This window comes from Plecotus auritus (assembly GCF_963455305.1).
Source record: "Plecotus auritus genome assembly, chromosome: 5".
Classification (NCBI taxonomy): Eukaryota; Metazoa; Chordata; class Mammalia; order Chiroptera; family Vespertilionidae; genus Plecotus; species Plecotus auritus.
This window is the reverse complement of record NC_137776.1, coordinates 119289518-119315217: the sequence shown is the minus strand read 5'-3', so window position 1 is coordinate 119315217 and position 25700 is coordinate 119289518. Positions and strand designations below refer to the sequence as shown.

Below are 25700 nucleotides of genomic sequence, written 5' to 3'. Positions count from 1 at the left end.
AGAAAAAGAAAAAAGAACATCAATATTTTATATTAAATTTTCTGAAGTTCTATACAAGTAGAATCTTTGCATAAAAGATCGGCAAGAAATATTATTCTCCCTCCACAGATGTGCTAGGGATGTTACAAGAATGAAATATGTATGTGAAACACAGGATGGGTACAGCTCATGCTTTGTACCCATGCACTACTCACATCGACCCTAACTTAATGAAAACCAGGTTTCTGATTTTAGAGAAGAGGCTCCTGGACAACAAATACAAACTTCATACACCAACCGTTAGTTCTACGGATGAGTCAAATCTCGCCAGGGAAAGCAGAATAAGTTACCTTCCTTCCATTTGGTTTTTCTTTTGCTCAAAGAAATGTGTGAGAACCACTCCCATTTGTAACAAAAAAAAACACAAAGGTGATGGTTATTAATCAAAGCTATAGAATGATGTCAGCATCCAATTACCCAAACTTTGCAACTAGCCGATGAAAGCACGTATTCCTATAAAAATTATTCACCAAGTGATATGTGAAAGCTACCAAATCAGAAGGTGTCATTCAAAAAAATTTTTTGCACATTCTACTTTAATTAACATGCCTTTAGGAATTCTTACCTTCGACAACTCCGCTTTCAACTAACGCTTGGAGGGAACCTCTTTTAATTCGATAGAGCAAGTGGATTAGACAGAGCACAGAGCCCCCAAAATGTGTTTAAAGACCTACTCACCACACTGTTCTTTCCCTTCAACTTTGTTTATTGATGTACTGAACATGAAAAAGTACAAAGAATCCAAACACAAAAGAAAACATGTACAGCCTCTTAAATACTCAACAGAATATATTTTCTATTCCAACAGATGTGAATTAAGTCATACTGTACAACTTCAAATAAATACCAGCCTTACATTTTATTAAGTGCTCTGATAAACACTGTAAAGTGAAGCACAATTTGCATGCCCTCTCATCAATGCCTCTGTTTGCTACAGTAGTATAGGAAAGAAGCATGTAGATGCTGTTTTCCCGCCAGGGAAACCTTATTTTTTTTTTAAGTATATACATGTATTTTGTTTTTTAGTTTTTTAGCTTTTTTTTTTTAAACGCAGAAGGTTAACTCTGACAATCTAAATGCACCTAAGGATATGAGAAAGTGCTAAGCCAATTGATCTCGGAATAGCATTGAGTGGGTCAGCATGAAAACTCGCTTATTCACTTTAGCACGCGCCTCACAGTATATGTACTGTACTATACTGAAAATTTTTATAACTACAATTTTAAATAATAAAAAATTAAACTCAACGCAACCGCAAAGATAATGTACAACTATGTTATGCATAGCACATTGCCTGTTCTAAGGGGAAGCATGTGAGCATCTCAGTTTATACAAAAAGCAGGACGTAACTATATAGTTCTCAGTGCATCCTGATGAAGGCAATTTCTGCCTTCAGCTTTTTTGAAAATTTATTATAAGCTAGATGCTAATCAGAAAATATTTTGTATTTGTTAAAATTTCTTTCATACATGGTAAAGACTTATTTTATTATTTTCCCCAAATAGTGGTTTAAGCATCATACAAAGTTAAATTTCAATAGCATACAGATATTTATGATTTTTGTATGAAAAATGTAAGGAAATTTGTTCAAAACCTATGGTTATACTCATTTTCTTTTTACCACAAACATATTTATAAATGAAAAGGTAGCATCACCATAAACAGCTGAAGCTAGACTATCTACAGACAAAATTAGCAACAAATCTGATGCACTGTAAATTCAAGTCCTCAGGACAACAAAAGTGATTAAGCAAGACCTCAAGTAACAATGTTAATGCCATTTACAAAGGAAAAAACGGATACAAAAACATTCAAAACCTGAACATCACTTGGCATGTAAGGGGAAAAAGAAAATCAAATTAGCTGAAAGGGTCATAAACACAAGGTCTTATTTACATTACACAAAGCTCAGGTGTTAGCCTTGAACAGAACTTTCAAAATACCTTCAAATATATCCAACTCAGATCACTTTTGCCGATTTGCTGCAGTACAAATCATGTGCAACATCTTTTTCCTTAAGACAAAACAATTCTTCAAACAATACTGCAAGTACATCACTAAACACCATGAGCTCTATCTGAAGGGATTTCTTTAGGAAGAACAGATTTTTTCCCCCATCTCTTGGTAATTTAAATTTCTTGCCTGCTCTTATATATTCTTTTGTAAATTTTTTTTTATTTGTTTCAAAATCACAAATCAATGTGAGCCACCTATCACATAATAACCAGGATGACCAGACACTCCACTGGTGATTACAAAAACGAAACCAGCAGCCTTTGTTTCCCCCCATTGATTCTACTCCTTTCATACAAAGATCTCAAAAGTATTTTTCTACATCATAAATCTTTCTAAATTTTCCAACCACTGCAAATTTCCTGGTAAATTTTAAAAGCTCACTAGGTGTCATATGAAGAGATTTCTCAAAGTATTCAAGTCAAAATATTTGTTCCAGGACCAGTAAAAAGTTTCTCCAAATTTTCTTTTTTATAAAAATAGATGCTTTTTTTAAACCCACATCAAAGAGGCTCTTATCTCTTTGGCAAGGTACTGCTTTACGAAAAGTTCTCCAGTATTCTTACAATAAGCGTTTATAATGTAGCCCCCCCTGCCCCAACCCAAATCATAATTATAAAATAAATACTGTTTGTAACTTCATAAATAAAAATGTAAACTTCAAAATACTTTTCTTAGACATAACAGCGATGCTTCAAATGTAAACAAAACACAAAGCTAATCAGAAAAAGAAAAAAAGGGGGGTGGGGGGGAAGACACAACCAACTGAGGAATTACAACACAAAGCCTCAAGGTTTACTCACAGGTTCAAGGCAGTTATGTAAAAAGAAAAGAAATGTCATCCCTTAGCTGAAACACTTTAAAAGGTCCACCTTCTTCAAAGAAGGCAATAGAATGCAATGTGACAGGTAAAAACCCTGTACCTCTTGTCCATATTCAAACATAAAAGATATTTAAGAAGTTTTAATTCAAATACTAGCAATAAAAAATCTCACATATTTCTTAGGATGCTAAGTAGTCGTTTTTATCCCCATCTCAACACTGACTTACAAAGACATTTACTAATGTAGAAAGTTTCTCTTAACTTGCCTTTGTTGGGTAGTTTTCATATAGAAATGGACTGCGGACAAGAGCGCATTAGGCTTTGTGCGTTTTGTTGGTCTTAAAGGAGACCTGCAGTACTCTGTCCCCCAGACGGTATCCATTGAGGCTCGCTATGGCCATGGCGGCCTCGTCATAGTTTGTCATAGTCACAAATCCAAAACCTTTGCATTTATTGGTGTTAAAGTCACGGATGACCTTCACGTTGGTGACAGCTCCGAAAGGCCCAAACATTTGCCACAGGATACTCTCATCTGCGTCAGGAGCCAGGTTGTACACAAAAATACACCACCCTGTTCCTGGGTGCCCAGGGATATTAATTCCAGCCAAACTGGTCATTCCGTCAATGGTCATTGGAGAAAACCTACTAAACAAAATAGGAAACACGAACACACACACACACACAAACACACACACAACAGAAACAGGCTGTTACAGCAATGGACTTCCTTCCTTCCCCTTTCCCATCCCAGAGCTTTAGTAACTCCCCTCTCCCCACAGAAGCATACAACTATTTGATGTTTCAACCAAAGTCTGTGTGTGGCTTGCAACGACATGCTATACTATCAAGGTATGAATAAGTTATGAAATGGCCATTATATGCTGTATTGAATAGTATTGTCCACAATAGCAAAAAAATATATATTGAGAACAGGCTTCAGGAATTTAAGCAGGGTTGGGGGAGGGGCGCAACACATATGTAAACATGCTATAACGTCGCAATGCAATATAAAATGAATAATGGGTTTTTAAAGACCGGGTGGCATCCAGTGATACAAAGATATCCCTTGAGTCAACCGTGCTTCAAAAGGCAGCTTTTCATTAGGTACTTACATGCAAAAGAAAACCCAACACAAACTTATAAGAGAGTCACTCCCCAAATCAAAGAAACTAATCACTCAGGGAAGGGATTATGAGCGTCATGAACCTCTATCATTACCTCTTCACTCCATAAGCCATATTGAGCAGATTGTCCAACCTGCAAAACACACATTTAGCAAATTTCAGTTTTTAATTGTTCCCCTTGATGTCCAAGAAAGCTGGGCTTGTTACTGCCATCTTCCAAGGGGATATTTACATACTAATTAGATGGGACATCAAAAATTGGGGCTTTTCCCAGAGAATGGGTTCCCACTGCCACAAGACACTAGCTCTTCTGATGGATATAGTGTATCTCTACGAGGGCCAGTGCGACACAGAGAAAACACTGGTGGTCACTGAGGATGCCCTTCAGAGAGGAAGTGTGAAGGTCCTGGAGTAGTTAACACTTGGGTTCTCATCTTCTGCCAGGAGGTTCTAAGTACTCCACATACACCTACATGTACTTAATACTGCTTTCAATTCTCACAATTCTATTGTGCATGCTGAGACGCACATACAAGCTTAAGTGACTTGCCCAGGAGCACAGGACTAGTCAGGGGCGGCACCGATAGTCAAACTCTGCAGTTTGCAGGTGTCCATAAACTTCCCTGCAACCTCCCAACTTTGAAGGACTTTCATTTCTTAGAATCAAAGTGTGTTATAACAGGCAGAAAGAACCTTCCTTATACACAACCTCCGCTAAACCTCCCATTTCTCCCTGTGCTCAGCGAAGAACCAGAGAAAGAAAGACGAGAGACTCCCCACTCCAGGGAGCTGTGCAGGCAGGAGTTCAGGCCTCGAGCCTGAGGCTTATTTTGCTACAAGAAGTGTAACCCTGCTCAAGGTGTAAGAAGCCAGGTACAAACCAACCAATCATCCTGAACTTCTCTTAAATGTTTTAAAAAGCAAGTATTTGGGGTGAGTTGGTACTCTAATTTAAAACTCTCCACATCCGTTTCCTACTTCAGAAGTTAAATGGATTGTAGAGAACTTGACTTAGCAGTTGCAAATAGTTCCAAATGTCCACAATGCATACCAATTAATTACATGTGTTTAGGGGACATGGGCACAACTTATTGCACTGCCCATATAACCACCCTTAACGGCTACAATGCTGGACACTCTCCACATAAGACCTGGGTCCGGGGAATCATTTGACACTCTTTTAATCCCTATGTGAAAGGTAAGTTTGAAATTAAATGTTTCACCCTTATGGTCTAACAACCTTCAGCCTCAAGTGAAGCTCAAACTCACTTGAGAAAACTCCTTCTAGTGTTATAAAAGCCAAAAAAAAAACAAACAAAAAAAAAACACCTCTCTTTCTGGTCTTTCAGAATTAGAAAAAGAATCTCACACATTCCTCTTCCCTATCACCCCTGGGCAATTGTGTGCTTTGTTAAAATGCAAATAAAGAAATGGAATGATGTAATGCCAAGTGTAAGGAGACAGAACAAATCAGAGAGACCAAGGATCCTCATCTATGTGTGTGTGTCTTGTCCCACCACCCTCTCAGGACCAGGGACAGTTCATCCTCACTGTATCACTGATCCGGGAGCATGGAGCAGGATCCTGCAGGTTTAACTGAATAAAAACGATGAGGTTACCAACATTATCCTTAATACTTAATCCAGAATAAAAGCAATCCGGAGAGCTGGCTGGGGAGCCTGTGTGACACGCACGGGAAAAAGCACGTGTGTAGAGAGACTGCACAGGCCGGAGGGCTTTGTTTCTGCAGAGGTGATGACTATAGTCAAAGACGCCATGTCTTTATACTCCAAAATAAAGGCCACAAATACCAGAAATAAAGATGCACACAAATCCCATCACCAGCCATAAAGTAATAAGATACAGCTAATTTCATAAAATTGCTGGAATGACCAACAGAGAATGCAGCTGGCGTGTGATACCTGTAGAACAGAATGGCATACTGAGATACCGAGGTCTCCTTCCAAAGTGTGAAAGGTCCAGAGGCAGAAGTAACCTTATTAATTCACTCAAACTAGTTATAGCATCTGTTCCCATTAACTGGGCCCAGGCAGGAACTGTTACACTCTGCCACCAGCAGCTTAGACACCAACCAAAGTACAGGGATAGATTCTCCTAAGCAAGCTTCCACTATTTTTAAGCCAGGGTGGAAACCGAAGTGAATTATATGGGTCAAGGGAAAGAGAATTCATTCCCCACTCTCCACCCCAGGAATCTCCAGGGAGGAGGGAGGCCTAGGGCTTTTAGCCTATGATCTCTGAGGACCCTCTCAATGGGTCTCACAATTGTCTGACCTGTGAAATCCTTTGTGATACCAGGACCCTCACTGATTTTTCTTTTTTTATCCTCACCCGAGGATATTTTTCCATTGATTTTTAGAGAGAGTGGAATAAAGGGAGGGAGACAGAGAGACAAACATGGATGTAAGAGAGATCCATCAATTGGTTGCCTCCAGCACATGCCCTGACCAGGGCCGGGGATGGAGCCTGCAATCCAGGTACATTGCCCTTGACTGGAATCGAACCCAGGACCCTTCAATCTGTGGGCTGATGCTCTATCCACTGAGCCAAACTGGCTAGGGCTCTCACTGATTTCTTTACTCAGTGCTCATTTTAGGAGAAATTTAGTTCTTTGATACTTAAACCAATTTATCTGCCTCTACCTCTCCTTCTCCCCTCCCCTCTCCCACATCAACAAGGTGTGCAGGGAGGAGCACTGGACTTAAGAAACAAGACCTAGGTGATGCTGAGAACTCCCACCTGGGAGCAGGTGGGCCTAGCAGGTCTCTCTTCTCTTCTCTCTCAGTAACAAACACCCAGGTTTCTCATGAGAACTGGGAGAAGGCACGAGGGTTCCACATGGGTACCACACACCCCAAGTCCTGCAGCAGCCAGCAAACTATAAACTAGACAGTTATAAGTGATCATGGCACTCGCCACATCATGTTCTCTTGTAATGGCCTTGTTTACAGTTAGCTGAGACACAAGGACCACCCCCCCCCCCTCACTCTCCAGATTATACATCTTCTCTGGGAGGTCATTTAAAAATGGAAGCCAATGTTTAGTGGAGACCAAGTTAGTAAGTAGCCTCTAGAATGATCCAGGGGGTCTGTGGGATGATGTAGTACAGTGTGGCAAGCGTCTATCAAGTATGTATTTTTAAACTTTAAAAATGTATTCTTCACTCATATTTAATCAGTGCAGTACACCCAGTACCCTCACTTACTGCCCGTGCATCACAGATTCTCCTGAGGGAAGATGGAGCAGTCCACAGAGGGACAGGGCCACTCTCTCTCACCTAGCCTTCAGACTGGATACAGTTCACTTTACAAATAACTCACTAAGTGGATTTGGAGGATTAGGTAAGTAAACCTAGCTTTAATGAAACTAATCCTCAAAGAATAGGTAGCTTCAAAAAGATTCCTGCGAAAACCACCACCATCATCATGATCCGAGTGAGGGTGACAACAGTAAGGGTCACCCATGTCATAAGGAAGGAAAGGGAGGACTGGCTATGTCTTCTACTCTGAGTGCCAACTGCATCAGGGGGTCAGACACAAGACAATCCATGTCGCACCTGAAGTCAGACCAGAAGTTCCAAATTATGAAGATAATTTTGTGACTCTTGCTTTAAAAAGGTATATATTATCCATTAAGATATTGGTAAATGAAACATAAAGCCAGTCAGCATAATTAGCAAGACCTCTGATATGTTTATTTCAGCTTCAGCCTATCTTAATATTCTATGTCTGATCAGGGTTTCTAAGTGATTGAATGGCAATAGCACAAGACCAGGTGCCTATAGTTTATGGAAAAATATATACTGTGGATACAAGTACAAACACTTTTCTATTAGTAAGAATACAACTCAGCCTATAACTAGGTAATACTTTGAATAGAACCAAATATTAGGGAGAGCATTCCCATTTCCAAGCTAGGTGTTGATAAGTAAAGAATAAAATGAAGGAACCTGCCTAGTTTCCAATACATTTAGCTAACACACTATGGGAGTAAACACTAGGGCACACTATGACCCAAAGACAAGTAAAAGAAAATTCAAAGTTGACTCAAGTCAAATAAAAATATAAAGAGAGATTACTTCCAAAGGAGAAGAAAATAAAACTCTGGACCCTAAAAGTATCAGTTCTCAAAAATGCTCCAAAGCACTGACCAAGATCTGCTTTGAGGTTAAACCATAAGATCACCAACTTACCCCCTTATCCAATTAGGTAGTATCATCTGTTCTCTAAGAGAGAAAATAATCGTTCAGGACAATTGATACTAGTTTCTCCCAAAAGGAAATTCTGATAGTGCTACCAGCAAATGCCTTAAATGCAACTCCAGGGCTGATTTGAAAGGCTCCCTGAAAAATGCATAAAGGCTTATCGAAGCCGGCGCACAGGCCATTAGACTAGATCACATTCAATAAAATTAAAGCTGCTCCACATGGAGAGAGAGGAAAAAAAAAACCTGGCTGAAAGTTTAATTTAGACACCATGTCCCAAGAATATACTTAAGGGGCTTAAATTACACTACCCATCCAAATAAATAAGAATGGTTTTATTTTGAAAACTGTAGTCAATTAAATAAGCAATTTATATCAGCAGTACTCATGTTAATTCTCTTTCTAATGATTCACGTGGGTTGAGTGAGTCATAAACTTCACAAGCCCACTTTTTTAAAAAAATATTTTTTATTGATTTTTTTAGAGAGAGAGGAAGGGAAAGGAATAGAGAGAAACATTGATGACAGCGAAACTTCATCAATCGTCTGCCTCCTGCACGCCCCCTACTGGGGATCAAACCGCAACCCAGGCATGTGTCCTGACCAGGAATCAATGGAAAAAATATCCTCTGGTGATAATTAACAACAACAACAAAACAATCAAACACACATCAGGTTAAACCTGAACTCTAGGAATAAAGGCTCCCATTTCTCCTAAAACTCCATCTAGACACATACTTTCGTTGAGTTCAAAGACTAGTTCAGAACTTACCATCTGGACAGAGGTTTGGGGAGGAATGGGAAGTGGAGTGATGGGAGACAAGAGTTAGGAATATGAAATGACAATAAGATTCTGCCCTATTTTCTGAAACCAAATTTCCCTTACAGCAGACAACTCATTCCCTCACCAACTCACCCCTGCAACAAATGTTTATAGGAGTTAAGGAAAGAAAGAATTTCCAAGTTAATAACATATGGAGCTAAAAGAGCATAATGGGCACAAGGTATTTTAGAAGGTATTAAATTTGACCATGGGAACATCCTGTAAAATGTTACCCAACTGCAAATAAAAAGCAGAGAGCTTGCAGGCACAGGGACTTGATCAAGGTGAGAGCAGATACAGTGGTTATCAACAGCCTCATATTTGAGTCACCAACATGCCTTGCCATTTCAATAATCAGGGACTCTCCTGAAGATCCTGTCACTTCAGTCCTTTTGCCCAGTCTTCCTCAGGATTCAATCTTGATTCTAAAAACTCAGTTTTACTAAGTAATGACCGTAAAACAAAAACCAGAGTTTAAATTGGAAACACCAAAAATAACAATTTAAACGAATACAATTTCCTACTAACGTCAAACATTTTATACTCTCACAGCTTTTAAATCAACAAGTTCCAAAGAACTTTCCTCTCCCTGTCTAAGCCCCAAGGAGCTCTGACGTTAACTAGTTGGCCTGCCTAGGAAACACCTTCAGAATTCCTGCAAGCTCGTCTGTGCTAAATTTACAGAAAGCTATTCTTCACTTAAGATGCCACAGAGGAATCCTACAGGCATAGCTAAAAAAAGAAAGAAAGAACGGAAGGCTTTGTAGGATCTCTTTCTCCCCAAGGGCAGCATCAAGCAGCACCATGCAGCCTCCCTCCAGCCCATCACCATACCACCCACCTCAGCCAGAGGGGGCAGTGTTTCCTTTCTACCAACGTTTTTTTTTTTTTTGTTTTTGTTTTTTTTTTAACCTCACAAAGTTAAAGTGCAAAGTGAACACAAGGCTCAATCTACTGGTACCCATTCATCAGGTTCCTAACAGAGCCTTTTCAATGTATCACCTCTTCTCCCGAGCAAAGCCACCCTCAGTAGGAAATGAACATAGTGTTTATAGCAATTTCTTTCTCAGACCTCAGATGACATAACTGTTATTTTTAAAGGGAGATATTTGACTGATTTTTATCCCCACTTTCTTTACAGCACTTTAAATACCTCAGTGAAAAAATGCATGTGATTAAGCTTAAAAATACATAACTCCTTATTAAGTTACATTTGTGACTATATCTTTGATAATTAACTATTCTACCCCAGCAAGGAAAGGAAGAAAATTGATTTAAAATTGCACTTGTGATTAAAAAAAAAAAAAAAAAATAGCACGGGGTTAGATGGCATTGTGGCTGCAGTACACGATATGGCCACAAAGGAATTTAAAAAATGTTCTGGAAAATAAAAACCGAGTGATTGTGCCTTGTGCGCTCTGTTTAACATCTTAAAGTTACTGTTCTTCGCACATGCAAACTTAGGGAGGTTTTTTTAAATGACTCATGGTTTGGTTGTTACCTCAGGATTAGAACAGAACTTCAAAAATTGTAATATTTCTACTTATCTATAAGACAGAGTATCTTCTCTGCGAAAGATGCATGAGCATTCGATGGACTTATACAGGGGTCTATAAAGTACCACCCACAGACCAAGTCCAGACTCAGTCTGTTTCAGGGGAGTCCAGGAGGCAAATACAGCTTTTACATTTTTAAAGAGTTGTGTTTTGTTTTGTTGTTTGAAGACATACATGAAACAGAGACCCTGACCCACATAGTCTAAAATATTTACTACGTGGCCCTTTACAGTGAAGGTTCGCCAACCCCTATACAAATTTAGAGGGGAGAGGGACCCATTTGTAGAAACTTAATGTAGTCAAATAGGTTATATATCCTTAGAGGTAGACCTATTATAAACCAAGGTAACTGAAATATCTTGACCTAAAAACAGAAACAGGGGAAAAATATGTTATCAAGAAGAAGAAGAAAAAAAACTAAAAAAGGGAAATCAAAAGCACTGGAAACAGTTAAGAAGAACCCAGTATGGTGTAGGTCAGGGTTCCTCAATGATGGCACTGCTGATATCGGCAGCTGGGATAATCTGTGGTGTTGGGGGCTGTGTGTACATTATGAGATGTTCAGCTACATCCCTGGTCTCTACCCACTAGATGCCAGTAGCACCCTCCACCCAAGTTTCGCCAACCCTGCCAAGTGTCCCCCGATAGGCAAAGTTACACCACCCACCCTCCTGTCCCCTGACACGCTGAGGTTTGCTGCTGTAGGTTACTGTCCCTTTGTCCCCGCTTGCAATACTAGCAAAAGACACTATTCCCCAAGTAGGTTTTCTCTGTGCCCTAAGGGAAAGAAGGAAAGTAGCAATAACAATAGTAGCAAACCAGAGATCCTGTTAATACAAGTATTGGACAGTGAACCTGAGCGTTCGGAGTTGAGTAGTCTGGCATAAGAACCAGACCAGACTTACCTAAAACGCTGTGCCTGCTGAGCTAACGGTCCCGGGTACCTTCTGTTTGGAGACTGGTACAGCTGGGAAAGGATGGCCTGATTGGTTTTTTGGCTTGGATTATTAGCAAACTTTACAGTGATTGGCTCTGTGGCACCAGGAGGTTTCTGGCCGTTTAGGCCTTTGATAGCTTCTTCTGCCTCAATCCGCTTGTCAAATCGGATAAACCCTACACCCCTTGATATGCCTATGGTAGATTTGGGTAAGGATTTGGGAAAGAGAGTGGAAAGAGAGAGGAGGAAAAGAAAAAAGGATAAATTAATTTTTCCTTTTCAAGAATATGTTTTCACCCCCACGTTACATCTGCCACAAAATCACAGGAGGAGACTTTTACCTTAACTTAGTAGTAATTGAGTCTAGAATCACAAATTTGTGTATTTTAATGCATGAAGCTACCTATACAATTTGAATACCCATCATCACAGACCTCCCGATACACTAACAAGAAGAGGGAACACACTGTACGTCCCCATGTTTTCTCTCCCTCCAATACACTCTCTTTAATAATGTCAGCTGCATGCCTGAGTTTCATTTTCCCAAATATGCTGCTGGACACACAGTAATGACAGGCACAGTGGCTCCATTTCTTGTAACAAGGAGAACAGAACCAGGCATTCGCTGAAAATGCTTAAAAGCTATGCTAAAAATACATGTACAGTACTTCGGCTAAATTTTTAAATGTAATTCAACTTAATAATATAATACAAGGATACCGGTCCTTTAAGGAAAATGTCTGAAGAGGTTTTCCGGGTTCCCTGAGGCTTCTCCACTGCTTTAGCCAAGCTGTGCTTTATATTAAAGAGGTGAAAGAGGTTTTAAAAATAAATAAAACAGAAGGGAAGCCTCAAAGCGCCTGGCTTTAGCAGCATTACTCCCGAGCACGGAACGCCGTTCCCTGCCTCCTGCTGTTCCCACGTGGAGAGATGAGAATGGGAAAGCGGAAGGATGACCTAATACCTGCCCAGCTTCTGAGAAATGGTAGGGGGAAGCCCAACTCATTCCATTTAATTAGCTAAACAGGCCAGTGGGGGTAGCCGTGGCTGGCCGTCCTGAGATGAGCAGTTGCAGGGAAAGGAAACACTTTCTTGGCGAGCGAATCGGTACCAGCAGTACCAGCTTGGGACTAGTAGCTAGAAATGTCTGATTCAGAGAATGTCATCAAAGAAAAGAATGAGAGGTTACTGAGAAAGATGGGCTGAGAAAATTCAATAGATCATCCTGATTTATGGAAACTTTGAAAACGCATGCAGGTCTCCTTGCTTTATGGTCAATGGCTTAGAATTTTATTCTAAGGTAAAGAAGGGTTTTTTCCCAATATGCTTACCTCAGACAGCCCCTGTCACTTTACCTTCCCTATTTTAGGTATATCTGTTGCACGTTATTACCACCTGATGGGTGAGTAACAAAACTACAGGGTTTTTCCTGTCAGGTAAAATGAATAGTTTTTGCCTTGAAAGCCATATGTATAAAGATGAAATGGTGAAATGACAGGGAATATATTCTTTTAGTTATCTACTTGTTCCTATTAGGAATTAGTAACCCCTAGGGCTTAACCATTCCATGAAGAAAACATCAGATTAGCATTGAAATGGCCTCTACACAGCCTGTCATCTAACCAAGGAGTCCTCACACCTGAGCAGGCACCAAGCCTACCCTCACAGTTTTATGCATTAGGTTTTGGGTGGGGCTGCCAGGACTTCGTGTTCCTAACAATATCCCAGGAGGATGCGGATGCTGCAGGTGCAGGACCACGCGTGAGAATCACCGCCTAAACCAGGTGGCAGGGTAGGTCCACCTGTGAGCCTGAGTACTCAGGACGGACTTGCAGGTCAGACAAGGCCCTTCTGTAACACAGGTGACACCTCCTCACAATTCACTGCAAAACCTATGGGTCATCCTCCCAAGCATGTATGTGATGGGAGCGACTGCTCTACACACAGAGCTCTTACGTGTGGTGCTTAGCCTCCTGTGAGTCTAATGAACAGCACAGGGGAGCATAACATGGGTGGCTCCTGATCAAATTCAGATCAACTAATTGGTCTTCCCTTGGAGAATTAAACACTTGGCCTGATTTAATTCTGTGGTTAATTCGCTTCTTTTAAAAAACAAAATATGATACTCTGGTACACAATGCATCTCTAGTGGTACTGTCATTATAAGAAAAGGAGAGAGAGAGAGATAAGGAAAAGGGGAGAAAAAAAGAAGAGGGAGAATGAAAGAGGGGAGAGAGAACAAAGAAACACAAAGAAAAGAGGAAAGCCTACTGTTTTCATTTTAAAAACCCACAAAATCTTAATGTGAGTGCTTGAGTCTATGGCACTAAATGTGATCCCCCCCCCCCTTTTCTCTATTTTCAATATGTTTTAAATAAAGTACTGCGCTTGTAATAGGAAAGCATACCTGTACTTTATTTTTAAAATCCATAATCAAATCTATATTGCTAGGTTTCAACTAAAAGCTTTCCAGAAGAACTCCCTGGCATACAAAAGTTTTAATAAACATACTAGTCTTCTCATTTCAATCTGGTTAAAAGTTAACATCAGGCATAAAATAAATGCTTAACATTCAAAAATTCAAAGTCTTACACTTGCCTACACAACACAGCACGGGCCTGGAAATCAGCCTGAACAGCAATTGCCAGCGTTGCTGTAGTATGACCTGCCCTTGGAGAACTGGCTGCATGTTGCTGCACTGAACTACGTGTTTCACAAAAATAAAATTGCTTATTAGTACTTTATAAGGAGGATGGGGGCTTCTCTCACGCAGCAGCGTGGAAATGAAGATTACAGCATCTGTAAATTTATTACGGGCCATGAAACAGGCTTCAAACCTGCTTCAGGGTGGCAATGACTCAAGCTCACTCACTCCATTCCACAACCTATTTTTATCCATGCATATTTATGAACAATTCCAGCAGAAAATTGCATTTTCTGGCCCACATATACCTTTGATGTGTTCCAGAGGCAAGATTGCTGTATGGGAAGGCAGCACATTTCACAATCTGCCAGGCAGGAAGTGTGAAAGATTCCCCGGGGCGGCTGCCTACTTACCAGTGACCTGGTCAACTAGGATGCGAGAAGTAATAATGCGTCCGTATTGTGAAAAAAGCTGTTCCAACTCCTTCTGAGTCATCGTCTTCGGGAGTCCACTGACATACAAATTTGCATCTCTGATAGAAGCTGAACTTGGGCGAGCATAGGAAACCTGGAAAGGGGAACAAAATCAGACATACATGCAAACTCAAGTACCTCCCTGCAGAACCTCAAAGGCAGCCTCAAGTGAGTGGTTTGTCTGTAAGGATCGTACAACAAACACTGACATTAAAGCAAGCCCAGCATTGACTGTTTTACTCAGTGCTGGAGAAATTCTAAACAAATGGGAAATGCCATCCCCCTGGGTGGAGAGACTATTTTCCCCTAGATTTGTAAGTGTGAAAACAGACCAGTGATGCACACAGCACATGGCTACTTGTGCTTAACAGATTGTCCTCAACTAGGGATTTAGGCTCAATCCAATGATTAAGCTTAAGGGCTTTATAGGGTCATCTGATATTATTGTAACCCGTTTTCAATTCTCCCATCTCCGGGGGAGATGGTGCCACATTTCTAAAAAAATTTACCCTGTTATCATTAAATATGCCCTTTGATTACTCCAAAATAACTATTTATCACCTCTAAATTCCCAGATTTAAATATGTGATTGAGCTGTATCACCTATCATCCTGTCTATTGTTATCTTGCCCACAAGTCTTTTTAATCCTGATTTCAAAAGATCTTAAATCTGTTTATTGACTTTACCTGCAATTTTATGTAACCTGTCATAAAGCTTCCCATCTTTGACATATAGTACCCCAAATCCTACTAGGATAGAAGAGAAAATAAGTCCAAGTTATTTATAATCAACATTCTTAAGTTCATGCAGGGATGAACTACAGCTAACTCTCTTATCTCTTATCATTGTATCCTCAATCTCTTGGCACTTGGTAGATGCTAAAATATTTGCTGAGTAAAGTCGATGTAATACCCCATTGATCCGATGGGTCCACAGCAGCTTACTGGACCACAGCATTTAAGGGACAGTTCATCAAGTTATCTAGACCTTGCCCAAATTATAATTGATTGTTCTCTGCCTGTAAGCTATCCCTGCCAAGTTTTAGATAGCTAAGTCTATCTAACTGATAAAAACTTCACATTATATCTCCTCTTCCAGATTATTCATGACAAAGGCAAATGGGTCTAATTCTAGGACTGACTTATGGGGTACTGTGTTATGGTAACTTCTGCCTGCTTTCATCCATTAGTAGCCACTTTTAATCTACTTTATTGCTTATTTAAAAAAAATTTTTTTTCACCCTAACTGGTTTGGCTCAGTGAATAGAGCGTCGGCCTGCGGACTGAAGGGTCCCAGGTTCGATTCTGGTCAAGGGCATGTACCTTGGTTGCGGCCACATCCCCAGTAGGGGCTGTGCAGGAGGCAGCTGATAGATGTTTCTCTCTCATAGATGTTTCTAACTCTCTATCCCTCTCCCTTCCTCTCTGTAAAAAATCAATAAAATACATTTTTTAAAAAAACTTTTTGATTTAAACAGTCTTTGATATGAAATATTTTCTCCATGGTTATTATGCTCATAGCTCTTTGTTACTTTTTTTTTTTTAATTTCCCAGGGGGTTTCAAAAGCAGGACAGGTTTAATACTACTTTATAAAAGGTCTTGCTATATTTTATACCTGCCCTAATAGTGTGAATACTTTATCCTTCATTCAAAGTTTGCTTATTAACAAACGAAAATACATCCGTTGTCCCAAAGGCTATATTAGCACTGTCCTGACCTACAGGCAAAAGGAGAAGATAAATAACTACTCATATGCTACTCTTTTTTCTGCCTACACCCTTAAGAATGATGAACTTAAGGAACATGGATTTGGAGAACTATAATCTAAGTGAAAAATAAGAAATGAAGGAAAATTCCAAGTGATCAACAAAGCAACGGAAATGGACTCTAGTCTTGGAACAGTGATAAACAGATATAAACATAAAGCCAATGTATTCTTATGCAGTCAGTGAGGAAAGAACAATTCCCAATTCTCTGGGTTAAGCTAAAATCCCACTGCTTGGACTCCCCTGGTATCTAACGGTCTCCAGGGCTTTATTTCAGGGGCAGGGAGCTCTCAGCAAGTCAGCTGTCAGTCTGCTCCAGATCACGTGAAAGAAGTGTTCCTTTTAGGAAGAGCCACTTCCCATGGGCAACAGTGTCAAGCATCTTCTCAAAGTCAGGCGGCTAACGTGCAATGGCTGATGAAGCAGGCAGCAGAGGCAGGCAGGCTCTCCATGAGCTCAAACATGGCATGAAAAGTGTAACATAGTGGGTGTCAAGGTAACAGCTCTCTAAGCATTGTGCCTGGCCTCAAAACTAGGCTCCCTTCATGATGGACAAATTCTTTAAGTCCATTACCACATAATTGTACTGGCTTTATATGGTTATTAGGAATAATTAAATAAATAATCTCTAAAGCACATAAAATGCTGAGCACAGAGCCTAAAACAATTCCCAATCCTCTGGGTAAGTTAGGTGACTATATTATAAGTATTATTTACCTCTACATGCACCTGAAAATGAAGGTAAGGACCCAGACTACTAGACTTGGGAGTAACCTGAGCCCATTACTGTGCTCCAGAAAATTTACTCACGCAGTGACATTTACTGCTTTGTGCATTTCAGAGGAGTGTGGGTGGAGTGTTTTAAAAGTTATCCTAAAATATATTTAGGAAAACGGGTTTATATTTAGTGCTTATATAAAAGCTTTGAAAACATACTTGGGTCAGTTATGTTATCTGCTTTTATTTTTCCTTCAGTTCACATTGCTTCTTTAATTCCCAGCCTGTGTTGACTATATTGTCTTATTTTCTGTATTCTTGATACATGGAGGGCCTTGATCCTGAAGGGCCTGCCCCTTCCTAGAGATAGTAGATGACTCCCCTGGTGAGCACAACTTTGATATACAAACCAACCAATCCAGAGCCCACACTATCTCCTTGATCTAACTCACCAAACCAGTATTTCCCCTGCTCTAAATCACTGCAGGGCCAGGTACTAGACAACTAGGAACCAGCCTGTAGCCCAGAGCGCTCCGAAATTATTCCAACTATCGAATGCTAACTTTACTCAGCTTACTCTACCCTGCCTCACCCTTTCCTTCCACAAGAACCCCAATGAAGGCTCAGGGAGGCTCTGCCCTCTCCCCTCTGACACCTGACTGACCCTGGTGCTTCCCCACATGGCCCTACACAGCATGTTGTGTCGGTTTCTAGACATTTGTAAGTATAAACTTCTTCCTTTATAACAATCATTTCTGCATCTGCAGGTCTTAGCATACCTGATTAACACAAATCCTGGGTAAACTTTTAGCACACAACCATATTGTAAAGGCCCCAGGAACTAATAACCAATCTCAAAACAGTATTTTTTAGTAACTTTGTCAATGAACTGGTTCCAATCACCACAGGCAGGACAGGGGTACAAAATTGTATGTAAACTCGTGGAGGACACAAACACTAATCCCATTTCCCTTACACTTAGGGGCTTCTGAGGCTTCATTTGCAAAGCATTTTCAAATACAGTGTTTTATTTGTGCCTCACAACAACCCTGTGAGGTAGGTAGGGCATACATTAGTATTTTAATCCTGGGGAAATAGGTATCGACAAGGTAAATAACATGCCTAAGGTTACACATACGAGTTGAACTCTTGATTCAAATTCCGATCTTCTGACCCCATGTTCTTGTCTACTTGTCTGGTTTCTCTGCCACAATACCACACGATAGTAACTAGCTTGGTACACTTGTTCTGAGAGTTGAGAAAAATTAAATGCCTCTTAGTTATTTCTTAAATACTTACAGAGTGAAAGTGAGCAGAGCAGAAAATAAGATGGTACAGAAATTATAATTAAGTCAAAAGTTATTTTATTTCATTTTCCATTAATATTTTTTAAAAGTCATTTTTTCCAAGAAAAGGATGAGTGGCCACCAATTGCAATGAACTAGAGAAACTGCACATCGTTATCAGAATTTTGGAATTCGTTTTATTACTTTCTTATTTTTAGGATGTAATTAAATGAGTACTGCACCACCCCCACTCCACTCCTGCCCACTTCCCGAAATTTTGTAAGGGCAACTGTCCCCCTCCCATGCCACTATGCTGTGTCTCATGCCTGAAACTTTATTGTTTCTGGGATCAAAGCCGCTCCTTTTCCCTCCCTCTAGCAAGGACAGCACTATAACCCACACCCTCCCTTCCAGGAAAATATGTCTTCTTCTCTTTCTTCCACCGTGAAGGATTATAAACAGAAACTATACTGAGACCAAAGGAGAAAGAAGGCTGGCAGTAGGATAAAAACTTGCACCTTTGAAGATCCAAATAAGTTTCCAGATCAAATTTTGCATCTGGCAATTGTCAGCTACCTTCCTTATTCTGACATTTTCTGTGGATCTGGAGTATGTACTGGTGCCTTGCTTTAATACCCATTGAGAGAACCACTCTTGGGCTATCTTAAACCTCAAAATGTTGTCTATCTTTGTGGTTCTTCAAGACTAAAATCCCTTGGAGAAGACCCAAGAGATGGTTTTGTTTTGTGGCGAGTTCTGTATGAGAAATACGTTAGTAGGATGAACCTCCAGCTTCTGTCCCAGCGGGGTCAAAAAAGCTACTCCTTCACCAAGTGCAAGCTGTTCTCCAAACAACATTCTCTGGATTAATAGATGGGTTTGGGCTTTAAATTTTCACTGCTATTTAAACAGGTGAATATTTAATGCCTGAGAAGCAAGGTTACAAAATGTCAAAACTACTAAGTGAAGGATCTAATTTAAGAGGCAGCTAGAGAGTCTGCAATTTAAATATTTAAAGATAACACAGGGAGTAGTACACTGAACAGCAATCTACTCCAATGACAGCAATTTAAAACTCAGGTTGATCCAGGAATTTCCCACAACCTTCCAAGTGATATAATAAACAAAGACAAGCAATACTGAGATTACTTGAGGGAAGAGAGAAGGAGGCAGTTGCAAGTACCAGGCAAATAAATACTCTGGCCAATTGTTTCTCCATTTGTTCTTCACAAATGAGGTCAGATTGGACAAAATAGAGATAAAAATAGATGTATCAAAGTAATTAGGTCTCAAAAATGGAATAGTTTAAAACACAGTATATTTCTTATAATTAAAAACTCATTTCTTCATCAGCAACTGAAACTAATTATACATTAAACATTCAAGGAAGCATATGAAGAATGAGCTATCAAAACCAAGATCACCTTGGCTGGGTGGTTCAGTTGGTTGGAGCGTCATTACATACGCCAAAAGGTTGCAGGTACGATCCCAGTCGAGGTGGGTACAGGAGGCAACAGATTGATGTTTCTCTATCTCCCTTCCTTCCCCTCTCTCTAAAAACCAGTAAAAACATATCATCAAGGTGAGGATTAAAAAAAAAGGACACAATTACAATATACAGAATTAAAAGGAATGGAAATATGGATAATAACTGTGCATAGTAAAGTTTAAAATCCCTGAACATTACTTTCAATACAAGTCCATTTAAATGCTTTTGTCCAAAAACACAACTGCCTCCGGTTCTCTGATTCATCAAGGAAAAGATCAGTGACAATGGACATTAATGCAAGAGATTAAGATGATAAGGTCTATAAATGAACAAAGCAATTCCTTCTTCATTAAACGAAGGGCATTTGAAAAATCTCCCACTGGTGAGATCACCATTGAACAACTTCTATCACTTGTCAATTACTGACCTAGGACTACAAACATCCTGAAAATTAGACACCTGTCACTTCTGAAGCTCCATTCAATCTCTCCCGCGGAAGGGAGTGCACACGGTTGGTCATCGCTGTGCCTATTTAAATGGAGAGTTAATTGCTATTCTTATAAAAAATGGAGTCTCGATGGGACTGTCTGAAAAAATGACACTATCACTAAATGAAAGTCAGCTGTGACTCTGGTGCACAGTAACAAAGGTCTTGTGGCAACAGCAAGGCTTTACAGACAAGTGACTACACTGGACCCTCCAAAAGAGCTCAGAAGTAAAATACACAGAAGAATGTGATCTCTAACCTCAATTCAGGCCACAGACCTCAAAATTCACCCAAAAGAAGGACGTGTACTTAGATCTTCTAAATGCAAAATCCTAGCAGGAACAGGATTCAAACACACATTGAGGCATATACAGGTATCTTAGGCCAAGATTAGGTTTTACATAAAACAGACATGTTTCACAAAGGGTCGCGAATGAGTAAGCCTGAGAGAATAGAGCATCAGAAATAGATCCATCAGAAACTAAAGAATAGCTCTAGCAAAGGTGTTAGAGCTAAAAGGAATAATCATACCTAGCAGGAAGGCTTAGTGAAGGTATTATACATTGGGGTAGTCACCTTTAATAGGTATTTCAAGACACAGAATTTAGAAAAACTACATCAATGGAAAATACAGATGGAACCTCAAATGTTATTGAGACTGGATTTGTTGAATTCTTTAAGTCTACACAAAGATTGTGTTCATTCAAGCAAGTAGCTCAGAGGTACTGAGGAATACATCTGATCATGTTATGCTCTGCTTCAATTCCCTCAGGGGCTCCCTAATGCTCTAAGATTAATTTCAAGTGTCTCAGTCCTTTATGCTCAGGACACTAAGTACGTCTTCTATATAAAAACACACAACGGTCAATGTTTCCCCAAGCTTTCTGCTCTCTCACTTCCCTGATTGTGTCCAAAGACACCAAACAAAACCTTGGATGGGGGAGTCAAGGACCTTAACCCTTTGTCAAGGGGTTTTCCTTTAAACCATTGGCTGCAACAGTCTGAAACCACACAAGTTTCTGGCAAAGTGAGTTACTGGGAAGATGACCAGACATTTATAAGGAAATACCAGAAGAGATATTCAAGAAGGTAACAACCTTAGCTTTGCTAAATATCTTCTTATATACATCTGAAATAAATCAAAATGAGTCATCCCATTACGACAGTTACTGTATTTCTTCTAGTAATTCCTGAGAATTATTTACATATTTGAGAAAATCTAATATTGGTGGGATGTGGGGAGGAGGATTGAAGAGAGAAAAATCAAACTACAAATCCTAAAACTAGTGTTTTACACCAATTAAATTAAAAAGTACCTAGAATAGTCAGAATCTCTTAGGTATCAAACATGCCTGCTTTTTTTAAACTGGATGCCATTTAATGGCAAGTGAAAACAGCAAGTGGTTGTTTACAGAAGAGAGACTGTCCAACTTCACATCATGTTAGAGCTTTAGTGCAACATATGAAACTTCCACGCAGCTGATTCTTACATCCAAGTTACAGACAAAGCTAAAACTAAATAATGTCATAAGTGATTATAGATGGCATTGTTAAAAGCAACACAAAGCCTACTGAATAGCCACAGAAAAACAAAAGTATTCTGGTTGAAAGATCTGTACTAAGCAACGAATCATAAACTGAAGACTTGGCAAATTAGATTTCCTTTTTCACACACCTTCAACTCAGCCTCTGAAAACCTAGGCTGAGCAGAATTTATTAAATGCTACCAAACACCGTTTCATCCATGTGTATCAACTAAATGAGGGTCCAAAGAGGCTGTCTTTGACAGACATCTTCATTTTTTGGCAGATCCTATCTGTCCTTTTATTGTTGCTTCTGCTTGGCTGCTGTACTCACTTGGTTCAAAAAGGGGTTCTCATGCTGATAAAGGCCAACAGGGAGTCCACGGTAGAGATATTCTTGAAATGCAACTCAGGGAAGCCACAAATGCCTTCCAAATTCCTAAAGACCTCTGCATGTAAGAATTCAACAAAGAATAAAACACAAGCAGAGCAATGGTATGAATATGGCATCTGAGGAAGGAGTGGTGGCAGTTAAATGAAATTCACTACCGCAGTGGTGGTGGATTAGTCATGCCAAGGTCTAAGCAGGAATCTATCAATCAAAATATTCCATATTCCATTTCCAAACCCAAAGCCATCACTTAGCCCATTAAAATTTGAGGAAGCGATTACATGAAAATGGCATACACACAAAATAGATGGGAGTTCCAGCTGTAACCAGCAAAGTCCATTCCTACCCGCTCTGCCTTAGGAAGTGTCAGTAGTGGTTAAGAAAGCAGACTCCTTTACTTTTAAAAATGAGACATGAGCCCAGCCAGTGTAGCTCAGTGGGTGAGCATTGACCCATGAACCAAGAGGTCACCAGTTCAATTCCGATCAGGACACATGCCTGGGTTGCAGGTTCCAGCAAGAGGCAGCTGATAGAGAGTTTCTAACTCTCTATCCCTCTCCCGTCCTCTCTCTCTCTAAAACCATTAAAAAACCCCACAACTATTAAAAATAAGTAAAAATGAGATTTATATGGGCACATAATCTTTAAAAATTTTAAACATGAATAGGAGGTGGAAGAAAATGCATTATTACTGGTGAGGCTCTGGCTACAACAGAGTGTAATATGAAGTAGTGGCCAGAAATTAATGCTTGCACCACAGCAAAGTCAAGGAGTAAAAGCATACAGCATGGAGTCGCACAGAGCTAGGTCCAGATCTGGACTCTGTTGCTTGCTTGCCAGTTACATAACTCTGGAATAATTCCCTTGGGTACTTTGAAACCTTCATTTCTTTATTTGTAATTTGATGTTTAATACTCCTTACCTCACAGGGACCTCATAAGGATTAAATAGAGTAATAGAACTATTAACACAGAGCTAAAGAACCATAGTAATGTTTTAATTATAATGTAATGATTTCACGTGTATAATCTCGTAACAACATAGCTAATGACAGCCCCTGACATGTATTAAGTTTTTCCCATGTGCCAGGCACTAGTCTGAGTATGATACATATACTAACTCAACTGATCCTCACAAGTGTATGAACTAAGTATTATTTTCAGCATCCCAGTTTATGAAAGAAAAAACTCAAATATACCACCGTCTCACAGAGAGGGAGAACTTGACACAAGGAAGAGGCATCACTTTAACAGAAAAGCAGTTCAAAGATGAAATAACTAAGGTGTTTTCCAAATCCATGGAGTTAAAAAAATGAATGTATATTAATTATTACATTACAATACAACTTGTAATACAAATTTGTAATTATGACTTATAATTATGATATTATAAAATATTGCTTGTATTTTGTAAGGCAATGGCAGATGGGAGTGTGTGAGAGCCTGAAGCCTGGATGAAGCATGAGGCTGGTACAAAAGGCCAACTTAATTTTATTTCTCTAATCAAAACCCTCCCACTCCCTCCTTCTCTCTTGTAGAGATCTGCTAGATCCTCAAGAGGTGCAGGATGAAACACAGAGGATACTGCTTGGGGAGACAGTGGTAGAAACAATGAAGGGATTTCAAGCTGCGCCTGATTTCAGGCTAGGGCTACACGTATGTTTCTGCATGTGGAATGGGCTACAAGGCTCTGCGATCAGTGCCTAAAGCAACATGACTGCACAGAGAATAAACCAACACTAAGAAGGCTACACTAGTAGGTAGCACTCACTCCAGACACTTCCATTAAATACCCTCTGAGAACATAAGAGACCGGAGGAAGAAAGGAAGGCTCAGGACTCAGTATCCCAGGTGTTCGGGCTTCTACGCGGCCAGACAGCAGGCTGCCTCAGTGCCTCCTCCCGGGGTAGCAATGCTGTTATAATATCAGGCGTTGAGCTCCTACAGGGTTGTAACTAACTCTTATATATATGTCTCACATACCCCACGTAGGCACTCCAATACCTGCCGAGTAAATATTTTCCAGGGCATCCTGCAGGGGCTACTTCTGAAGTACCTCTCAGGCAAGATGATTAGAAGGTGCGGTACTTGCCCAAACAACCTGGCTTTTTATGCCTCTTGGAAACAATACAAAAGTTAAATTGGCTTATACTGGGAGAAAAACAGACATACTCATCCACTTCTTCGAAAGCCGTTCTCCAGTAACAGCTTCTTAAGGGTCCTTTCAACACACTACCTGGTGAAAGTAGAGTGGAGCTATTTAAGAAAAACCACCATGGCCTGGTGGCTCGGTTGGAGCATCATCCCATACACCAAAAGGTTGTGGGTTTGATTCCTGGTCAGGGCACGTACAGGAAGTGACCAATCGATGATTCTCACATTGATATCTGTCTGTCTGTCTCTCTCTCTCTCTCCTTTCCTCTCTTTCTAAAAGTCACCAAAAACATATCCTCATGGAAGGATTAAAATAAAGAATAAAAGCCAACTAGTACTGGTTAGCAATGTATGAGGAAAACGGTTTTCAACAAGCCAATGTCGGTGGGTACACATCCTAGGGGCTTTCACAAACTCCTTCATCTACGGTTTGACAGAGAGAAAATATATGAGAGAGAGAGAGACTGATAGACAAAGACAAGGGCAGAAGACATTACATAGAAAATCTTCCATAAAGGGATAACAATAGTTAAATCTTCATTTATTGCAGAAAAAAGGAAAAAAGAGCAGGCAAGTCCTTCACACATCCTTCATTTGACTGTATCTTCAATGAGTAGTAATGCCTACCAAGAAGTGAGAGGTGCACTTTTAATTTCACTGAAATTGTGAATATTTCTCTCTTTGAGAATTCAGAGCAGGTCTCTACTATTTCTTATAAACAATACAGAGGAATTTCCTCATTCAGGATTTATTACTAGGAGCCTAAGTTTTCTGTGAGGTGCTCTGAAGACAAAGATGCCTGCCCTCAGAGAGCAAACCACAATCAGGAGAGAAAAGTCATGTGCAGTGAAAACTAAGTCCTTTTAAGCGCCAAATAAAACTTGGTAAACAATGACAATGGTATAGGCCGAGGGAAGACTCAGATTCTGCATATTTAAGGATGAAGAGCCCAGCTGAGATAAAAATTCTGTAGGACAATGAAAGCACACTGAATAGGGAGAGTTGGGGCAGATTCTGGAGCTCTTCAATGTCAGGTGAAGCTTTTCTGAGTAAGGCAGTGACAGTCTACAGAAATGTGCATGTCATATACCTGTACAATATGCACACAGGTTTGCCATCAGAAGCCAGGTGAGGAGAATAGTCAAAACCAGTGTGGCAATAAAAAGCTAATTTAAATACCATCTGCAATAAGTCTTCTTTTGTCCTATAGCTAGAAGAAAAACTGCTTGGCT

General features: G+C 39.9%; 1 protein-coding gene across 32 annotated transcripts in view; it reads right to left on the bottom strand.

Moving 5' to 3' along the window:
• Positions 1–730: 730 nt before the first annotated feature.
• The window catches only part of ELAVL2 (ELAV like RNA binding protein 2), a 161975-nt gene continuing 137005 nt past the window's right edge, over positions 731–25700 (bottom strand). For 18 of the 32 annotated variants that reach the window (XM_080667480.1, XM_080667468.1, XM_080667449.1 and 15 more), the window contains 4 exons: positions 14596–14749; positions 11507–11732; positions 4094–4132; positions 731–3520 (listed from right to left, as the gene is read on the bottom strand). In XM_080667480.1, the coding sequence (XP_080523606.1) occupies positions 3190–3520; positions 4094–4132; positions 11507–11732; positions 14596–14749 (750 nt within the window). In that variant the 3' untranslated portion in view covers positions 731–3189. The remainder of the gene's footprint in view (positions 3521–4093; positions 4133–11506; positions 11733–14595; positions 14750–25700) is intronic. The other 14 variants (XM_080667462.1, XM_080667464.1, XM_080667453.1 and 11 more) reach the window with 2 other exon arrangements.